The sequence below is a fragment of the Octopus bimaculoides genome, chromosome 6 (assembly GCF_001194135.2).
Source record: "Octopus bimaculoides isolate UCB-OBI-ISO-001 chromosome 6, ASM119413v2, whole genome shotgun sequence".
In the NCBI taxonomy this organism is placed as follows: Eukaryota; Metazoa; Mollusca; class Cephalopoda; order Octopoda; family Octopodidae; genus Octopus; species Octopus bimaculoides.
In genome coordinates this window covers 92,791,005-92,800,989 of record NC_068986.1, presented here as the reverse complement: position 1 = coordinate 92,800,989, position 9,985 = coordinate 92,791,005, and the positions used below count along the sequence as shown (strand labels likewise).

Sequence of the window (9,985 nt, the reverse complement as noted above, 5' to 3'; positions counted from 1 at the left end):
CCACCACCACCACCACCACCACCACCTCAATATGCTTCCACTACCATACTACAGTTCTTATAACTTCATCCCCTACAAAAGAGTTATCACCTCTTCACCTCTAATATCCTAAACTTTCTTATATTGCTAGACCTTCAAAAGAAACTGTTGAGCAAGATTTTGATGTAGTGTTTGGCAATGATGGAGCTTTCTCTGCTGTCCGGAACCAAATTATGAAAACAACGAAGTTTGATTTCCAGCAGAAGTTCATTCCACATGGCTACATGGAATTAAGCATTCCACCTAACGAGGAGGGACAAGTGAGTACCTGGTGTTCATATGCATACACAAACGTTGTACATTTGTGTATGCATATCAGTGTGTGAGCATGCTCAGGTATGCCTACATGTATTGGGTTGTCCGGAAAGTTTGTGCCGATTTATAGTAGCTTACCTTTCGACGTATTTGCCATGAAACCACCTCAATTCTGGGAAGAGGGTATTTTCAAGTTAAAGGAAAGATGGAGACGCATTGTGCAACAAGATGGTTCATATTCAATAGCCACACAAAGCACTAACCTCATGAATTTACAAAATATACATATGTATGTATGTATGTATGTTAGGGTCCACAATGAGCAGAACTTACTTGCAGGTATTGGTAGTGCAAATCAGAGGTGCAATCTGTGTGGGTGTTTTTTCAAAACACTGTCTGGTTTAAAAAGCCACATCAGATGCCATGAAAGGGCTAAGGTGTAGGTGCAGGAGGTGGTCAAACTCTGTGTAAGGAGTAGACAACCAGCATGTATAAGTATATGTATATATGTATATATGTATATATGTATAAGTATATGTATATACATATTTGTTTTGCAAGATTTTTGATGTGAAATCGTGTGTTGAAACAGATGTTGTTGTACTTGGGGATGGTCATATTGCCAGTTTAGCCAATAAAAACACACGTACTGTATATTTGGTGTTAATTTGCTTCAGCTTTATATTACATTAATCTTAATCTTATTTCGGCCAGAGTTCTTTCGTCACACTTCTGTGACCTCATCAGTGGTCCTTTGTTTCCTTCCTTCTTATGTGTGTCTCACTTTGCTAACTATCAGCCATTTTGTATATATATTTGTTATTAGTGGTCTATATATCATACTTAAAGCATATACAAGATATTTAAGCTGTCTCTGACAGTTTGCATAAACAGAAAAGAAAACACAATATTCTATCGAAAAATGAAAGTACTTAAAAATCAAAAAATATCAACTGGACCTCAAGATGACTCCAGAACTTGATGCATGTGTTCTTCACTGTAACTCTGAGAAAATGTTCAAACAGCTTCTTAATCTTGGTCACCAGCTCAGCCTTGGTGTTGCATGCAGAGCAAGTGGTATCCTTCTCAATAGCACCCAACACATAGTAATTCAAGGAATTATAATTGGGGGAATCAGAAGGCCAGAAATTGTTTTTAAGGCGAAGTCCTAGAAATTTTCTCTCAACCACATCTGATTCTTTCCGGAGATATGGCAAGGAGCTGAATGAACCCTGCTGCCATACAGATGGCCTTCCAGCAGAGAAACTGTCTCCAGTTAGGGTTTGACCACTGTTTCCAGTAGCTTCACATAACTATCTGAACTGAGACCTACGGCCCTGTCAAAGACCTGGAGATGAATTCTAGTGTGTGGATGCCTATTGTGTTTCTTCCTTGTGGCCACAGCATTGTAGCTTCCATTGCAGCTGTCATGTCATATCTTACAGCCTGTACAGTGTTCATAGAGCATTGAACAGCAGTTGTAATGCTGATATTTTGATATCCAGTGCAAATCATCATGATACAGGTAACTCTTTCCCAATATTCAGATGGCTGAATATCTTTTATGCTCTCCAACACCACTGACTGTTTACCAATACATCAAAGTGTTCCTGAAAAAAAGGGGACATAAAGAAATGATCAAATTTAGCCCAAACACTTTGTACATTGTTGGAAACCTGATAATTTGCAATATTCATCTTCATAAAGCTTCTCTTATAGATATATAGTATTAAAAAAACACAGAAAATTATCAGCAGAAGGCAAAAATTGCCCAGCAGCAACTGTGGCAATGGTCAATCTGGTTTCTCTTTTTTGAACTTCATCAGTAGCAAAGTAATAATTTTATTTTCCCTTTTATTTTAGCGTGACTAGATTATCTCTTTAAGCTATTGAAACCGGTAGCATATTTTGATAGAAATGTAAATAATTCCTTTCTTTTAATCATGATAAAGTTCACAAAGCATTTTCTTCTTTTTGATTTTTAATACATATATTTTTTTTTTTATAACCTCCATAGTTTGCCATGGAATCGAACTGTCTTCATATCTGGCCCCGTGATGAATTCATGATGATTTCCCTGCCAAATTTAGACAAGTCCTTCACTACCACACTTTTTATGCCATTCGAGTTGTTTGAAACATTACACACAAAAGACGATTTGCTGAATTTTTTCGAGAAAACCTTCCCAGATTCTTTACCGCTGATTGGACGGTGAGTATATATCGGTATATACACACACTTTTACAAATATATATGTATGTGTGTGTGCATGTTGACACACACATGCATAAATTTATTTCTGCAATAAATTTGTGCGTGCACGTATACACACACACACACATACACGCACGCACGCACACGCACACACACACACACACACACACACACACACACACACACACACACACATGCAAGCACGCATATTGACAAATAAATCTATCAGATCTGTAATTATTTTACAACTCAAAATTATCATCATTATTATTATTATTATTATTATTATTATTATTATTATTATTATTATTATTATTATTATTTTGTTTTAAAGTAAAGTCTTATTAAGGAATTATTTTCCTTTCAGAAAATCCCTTGTTGAAACATTCTTCAGTCGAAAAGCTCTTCCAATGGTAACAGTCAAGGTAAATATGAAGAGTGATCCCCCCTTGCATTCTTTTTTTTTTTTTTTGTTCAACATTATGATTTTCAGACGCTGTTTTATCTCCATGCTCACCTTGACTGAGAAATCAAAAGCATTAACAGCCGTGACCAACTTTATCTTGGTAATACATCACACAACAATTTAACCCCCAAGTCACTCTTGATCGAGTAGTCCTAGGATCAAAAACAGTTCCAGCCGTGACCATCTCGTCTTGGCATTGATTTCTGGAATATGCGACTGATATTTCTAGCAGGTCGAATGCTATCTCCTCGATGCTGTCATTTTTGTTGTTTAGCACTCTTGATTAAGATCAAAGATATTCTAGGCGTGACCATCCAATCCATTTAATATTTAGATATACAAGGTGTCTCGAAATTAAGGTGTAATAGAACGACCATGCGAACCAAAGGAGAATGGCGACGAAGTGGAAGATGACTCTTTTAAACGTGTCGCACGGTCGAACTCTAAACAATATATATATAACATAGAAGGCTCGTCGTGAGAGATATGAGCCAAGTGCCAGTAAAAGAACAGAGTAGGACAGACAACCCACTACAAAGGCAACCGAAGTTTTGGGCTTTAATAACTATTAATAAATGTGATAAGATATGAAAATTATACATCATTATAAAAGCTTAGTGTATCTTCTTTTTATTACAGACTAAAGAAATCCAGATTTATAAATTAGATAATGGCTATAGACCAAAATACAATCATAACCTTACACAAAGGAGGCGAAAGTAATACAACTTAAAATTAATCAAAGAACAGTCTGGAAAATTTTCAAGAGATTGTATCCACTGCTGATTGACCTGGACGTGACCGAAAAAGAAGTATGCAGACCCCTCAGCTTATCAAAGAAAAGATACGGTGAAATCCTTGATGTTCCGCCAGAAAACTGGCTGCCACAGCAAAAATAAGCTGAACATCGATGTATCAAGTGCTGAAGGAGGATCTCAGGATCCACCCCTACAAGATGATCTGCTGTTATGAGCTCACGCAAGTTTATAAGGCCATGAGACTGGAGAGAAGTCGTCTTATCCTGTGTCAGATTGCTGATGTCACGCTGATGAAAAGAAATTTGACACTGAACAGGCACTAAACCATTAGAACGACCAACTTTGGAGTGTATCTGGTTCCGTTGATGGTAGACTCGTAAATCGACGTCAAAATCCACAGCAACTTATGGTTTGGGCGGCTGTGACAGCCAGTGGAAGGTCTCACCTCGTTTTTGTGTAAAAATTAAAACCCAGCGATTAGCGACATTTTGGAAGCTGAACTACTTCTATTGGCGAATGAGCATTTTGAAGGCACACTTTGGAGCCTCCAACAGGACACTGCACCATTCCACAGCTCGAAACAGATACAACACTGGAGTTAGAAAAACATTCCGTCGTTCAAAGGCAATGATATATGGCCCTCAAGAAGCCTCGATCTCAACCCATTGGATTTTTGTTCGTCCCGTTTTGGAGACGAGGGTCTCAAACACTCCTCATGCTTCACTCGATGCTCTGAAGGCGAAACTGCGCCAGGAATGGGCTTTGATTCCGCAAGAACAGCTGCGTGCCGCGAGTGAAGCATTCGCACCTAGACTTAAGGCTGTGATTCGAAACAGAGGTAGTCATATCGAATAAATGTGGTAATGTCATAATTGCGTTTTCTTTACCATTGCATTGCAACGCTCGGACCCGAAATATAACAATATTTTGTTGTGACAATTTTCAAAAAGGTTGTTTGCCTTAATTTTGGGACACCCTGTAGTGTGTGTGTATGTATGTATGTATGTATGTATGTATGTATGTATGGATGGATGTATGTAAATCATGATACAACTGTTCGTGGCAACAGAACTTATGCAACCTGTAGAAAGGTGTGTCGCTGAGTTGGCGGATTAAAGAGACATGTCAAAAGACTTCATACTGTGGCACCAGCTCCTTCTGCCAGCCAGCACAACTGTGCATTATGCAATAGAATGTGCAAGTCTTTGGCGGGGCCCAAGAGTCACATAAGGGCCTCACATTGCATTATCAATGACTCATTTCAATGATTCTTTCTTGCAATGAATTTGCTCGTATATGAAAAAGCATCCACTATGTATGTATGTATGTATGTATGTATGTATGTATGTATGTATGTATGTATATATGTATGATTTGGGTTTCCTCCTTGTTAAGGCTAAAGTGACAGGATACATATGTGACCAGAGGTTGGGCCGTCATTCATCATAGGGTCACTTGATCACTTGATCAGGGTTTATCCGAAATTAAACAACAATAAAAGAGAATAAAAAAATAAGTCCCTGAATTGCTCAGTTGGTTAACAGATGAAGCTGGTAGTTATTGTTACCTTAGTAACATTATTCTAAGTATTTTAACAGTCTTGATAAGATCTGGCACTCTAGAACACTGATCGAGCCGGTCCTTCTCTATAGATCAGTGACCTGGACCTTATCGGCTCTCTTAGAAAAACAACTAGATGGAACATATACCAACCTGCTCAGAAAGATACAGAACATCAGTTGGAGATCACACCCAACACTTGGTAACATCTACGGAAATCTGATACCAATATCTCTCATGTTAAAGCAGAAGCGGCTACAGTTTGCTGGCCACTGACATGGAGCAGAGACAGAGGTTATCTCATTCCTACTCCTATGCAACTCTGTTTTTCGAGCGCAGGGTGGACATCCGTCAGTCGCGCTAAACTGACCAGATATAGAAAGACAGACAATTTTTGGTTCACCTTTTCTAGAACCTCCCCGGTCTCCGGGTGAGCAGTGCCTTCTCCAAATGGAAGTGTTTCCTCCAGGATACTGACATTCCCAGATACTACATCACGGGTCTCAGGACTAGATATTAGAGATTTGAACACAGCAATGCAGGACTGTGTAGTGTGGAAAGGGGTCGTCAATGAAGTTCCGAACAACCATAAGTTGGTCGAAAGATGATGATGATGATGATGAGTAACATTATTAGTTCTAGGAGTGGTTGTAGAAATGAAATTATAGTAGCTATGGAAAGTAAGGTGGGTATAGAAAATGTTTAAAGAGCTGTTACCTGTTGTGGATCTTTAGGTTGCTTGTTTCAGTTAATGGTATACCGGGTAGTTATAGTGGTGTGTACACCTTTCATTTGATGCTACGTGTTGGGTAATGATGTTTGTGACGAAATGGAGCAGGATTTGTCTCAGGCTTTTTGGCAAAGGGTGGGGTATAGGATGATGATAGCGACAATGACGACGACAACGATGATGACGACGACGACGATGATGACGATGACGACCACGACGACGATGATGATGATGACGACCACAACACATGAGGTGTGTTGACATGTATGTGCATTCTGAGTAGGTTTCCTAATGCTGTGCTGCTACCCATGAAGACGACGATGATGATGATGATGATGATGATGATGATGATGATGATGACATCTTGATCTCTTTCTTTCTTTCTTTGATTCTAGTGCCACCCTTACAACGTGGGAGGTAAAGCAGCCATCATGGGAGATGCAGCTCATGCAATGGTACCGTTCTATGGACAAGGCATGAATGCTGTAAGTATTTTATTTTCTCTAATCTTTCTGTTTACCTTCAGCTGAGGGAGGGGGGGTAAGGAGCCGAGTCACCCAACTCGTAGACTGCAAGTTCATATTTCACATTACATTTTTGCCTAACACTTTACCACTCCTGTCTCTGCCTCTCCATTCATAGTTTCTCCTGCAGAAGTTGATTAACCTTCGCATGCTCAAATTCACTGGTTCTCAACCGGGGTCCATTTGACGCCTGGGGTCCTTATAAGAGTTTTAGAGGTCCACGCAAGCAAAATAATTGGGGATGCAGAATAGTATTTTAAGGATCCATGAAAAATGTTCGCTTTATATGTATTTATTGCAAGAAATAGCTAGGATTCTTTCTCTAACATTCTATGTAGTTCAGCCTACACAAGTTTGCTGTTGGCACTCCGTCGCTTACGACGTCGAGGGTTCCAGTTGATCCGCTCAACGGAACAGCCTGCTCGGGAAATTAACGTGCAAGTGGCTGAGCACTCCACAGACACCCTTAACGTAGTTCTCGTGACACAGCGTGACAAGGCTGACCCTTTGAATTACAAGCACAACAGAAACAGGAAGTAAGAGTGAGAGAAAGTTGTGGTGAAAGAGTACAGCAGGGTTCGCCACCATCCCCTGCCGGAGCCTCGTGGAATTTTAGGTGTTTTCGCTCAATAAACACTCACAACGCCCGGTCTGGGAATCGAAACCGTGATCCTATGACCGCGAGTCCGCTGCCCTAACCACTGGGCCATTGCGCCTCCACCTACACAAGTTAATGTGTGAAAAACACAATAGGAATCTTGAATGAAGTATCTATAAACTAGTTTTTAAACATCGAGTGTAGAATAGTAATTAGAGGGATCCATAGAACCCCTGTTGTAGTTGAACATCAAGTACACCAGCAAAGTGGAACGAGACGATTCTGCACACTAGTCACGTTCACGTACAACATAAGCGCCTCATTCTCGATGTGATTCTCCCATGAAAAGAGACAAAGAAAATAAGTTGCTATTTCCAGCAAATCGAGCGATTACCATGAGACTCCTTTAAACACAATATTAATGCAAAAATAAGTGTTATACAAAAGAGAATACAGAAAGTTTGCATCCACTGAAGAAACGAACTCGTGTCTCATTGGTAGCTTGGCGTGCATTTCTTTCGCGTAACTCACCCTTAGAAGTTTCTTAGAAATTTCTCCATTTTTATATTTACTTTTTTGTTGGTTTAAGAGACAAACAAATCGAAGAAAAAGATACACATATTTCGCTTATTATATTTGACAGGGATTTGAAGACTGCATTGTCATGAGTCAGTTCCTTGACGAATATAAAAATGATTTCGGTAAGTTCTTTTTTATTTACATAACCGACATATACCCTATTTTCTCTTCCATTACCACTTTTAAAAGAGTAAATTCTAAAGACAAAGTTAAAATTCAGGGGAGGTAACTCAGGTTCGACTATTTATTTCTTACGTCAGCTAAAGGCATAAATAAATACATCTATCATCGTTTATCACTGATTCATTCATCAATGATCCGGAATAACACGGCACGATCAATTGTGAACTATGTTACGCTAATCCTGAATTAATCTGTGATAACACGGGTCAGCAATCAGTCAAAGATTCTACTTGTTAAGATATATTCCAGTTATTTATTTATTGTTTACAAATCATATGTTATTCAATTTTATTCTAAACATTTTTTCCAAGCATGAAATAATATTAATATGTTTAAAAACTGCCAGAGGTTTATTTGGGTAACTTAGTGGCAGTGGTGGTGGAGAGAACTTGGAATCTCGGAACCAAGCCTAATATTCCCATGTGTTCAATTGTTAATTCATTTATGATGGTGTTTGTTGTTTTTTGTCTTCTATTACCAAACACCCGTGATAAACGAAGATAGATGTATTCTATTGCGCATCACTGTTATCATTCCTTCGAGGCGATATATTGAATCATAAAATACTTTCGTGCCTCTGTTGTATCTAATTTGATTGCTTCATTACTTCAGTTGCAAGTTTGCAATCTCAGTGAATATTCAAGCTAAGAAAAATAAATTTCATTTTATCAAAGAAACAATATTTTCCCATTTTTTAAATGAGTTATTTTAATACTATTTAGGTGATCTCGCCCCATTTAACTTACCATACACTAGGTGAGTTATAAATTATAGGAAAAACGAAATAACTTCCACCAAAATCGAACAGAAATGTTCGCATATAAGGCGCAGGAGTGGCTGTGTGGTAAGTAGCTTGCTTACCAACCACATGGCTCCGGGTTCAGTCCCACTGCGTGGCACCTTGGGCGAGTGTCTTCTACTATAGCCTCGGGCCGACCAAAGCCTTGTGAGTGGATTTGGTAGACGGAAACTGAAAGAAGACTGTCGTATATACGTGTATATATATATGTGTGTGTGTGTTTGTGTGTCTGTGTTTTTCCCCCCCAACATCGCTTGACAACTGAAGCTGGTGTGTTTACGTCCCCGTAACTTAGCGGTTCGACAAAAGAGACCGATATAATAAGTACTAGGCTTACAAAGAATAAGTCCTGGGGTCGATTTGTTCGACTAAAAGGCGGTGCTCCAGCATGGCCACAGTCAAAAGACTGAAACAAGTAAATGAGTATATGATGCACTATTTTTTTCAAACATGGCTAACAACAAAACTAGTTGATAGTATAAAATGCATTGGACTATTGATTTCAAATTTTGGCACACAGCCAGCAAGTTCGGGGGAGGGGCTAATAGATTACACCGGCCCCAGTACTCAATTGGTACTTGTTTTATCGACCCTATGAGGATGAAAGGCAAAGTCGACCTCGACGGAATTTGAACTCAGAACGTAAAGACGGACGAATTGCCGCTAAGCATTTTGTCCACTGGGTAGACGATTCTGCCAGCTCCTCGCCTTACTTCGCTAATATAAATCTTTTCTACTATAGGCACAGTGCCTGAAATTAGGGGGACGGGGCAGTCGGTTACATCGACCCCAGTACTCAAATTGTACTTATGTTATCGATCCCGAAAGGATGACAAGCAAAGACGACCTCGTCGAAATTTTAGTTCATCCACTAATTTTAGTTCATCCAGTGTGTTAGCAACTCTGCCATTGCGCCGCCTTATTTCGTTGTATTAATATAAAATACATCTTAGTCGGTTTTGACGATATGGACTCAGTTGTTTGATCAGCTAAAAAGTTTGCTTCGCAACTACGAGGTCCAAAGTTCACAGCAACTGCATAGAATCAAACGAAATTTACTAACTGAAATTGGCTAGACAGTTAGTTTGAAGGAAAGTGTATTGAATCACTCGGGTGGATTACCATCGTTAATTTAAAAACAAATGCAGAATTGTCACAGAAGTAAGTAACCTTTAACCATGTAAACCAGTGGTTCCCAACATGTGGTCGGCAAATGTAGCACGGGGGGTGGGGGCGTGAACTAAATTCAAAATTTTCTATATATATATATATATATATAT

The 9,985-nt window shown here is 39.2% G+C and overlaps 1 protein-coding gene across 1 annotated transcript in view; it reads left to right on the top strand.

Moving 5' to 3' along the window:
- LOC106873306 (kynurenine 3-monooxygenase) overlaps positions 1–9,985 on the top strand; it is a 64,651-nt gene that overhangs the window by 46,932 nt on the left and 7,734 nt on the right. The window contains exons 6-10 of the mRNA XM_014920619.2: positions 131–299; positions 2,312–2,505; positions 2,876–2,933; positions 6,418–6,507; positions 7,788–7,845. Of these exons, the coding sequence (XP_014776105.1) occupies positions 131–299; positions 2,312–2,505; positions 2,876–2,933; positions 6,418–6,507; positions 7,788–7,845 (569 nt within the window). The remainder of the gene's footprint in view (positions 1–130; positions 300–2,311; positions 2,506–2,875; positions 2,934–6,417; positions 6,508–7,787; positions 7,846–9,985) is intronic.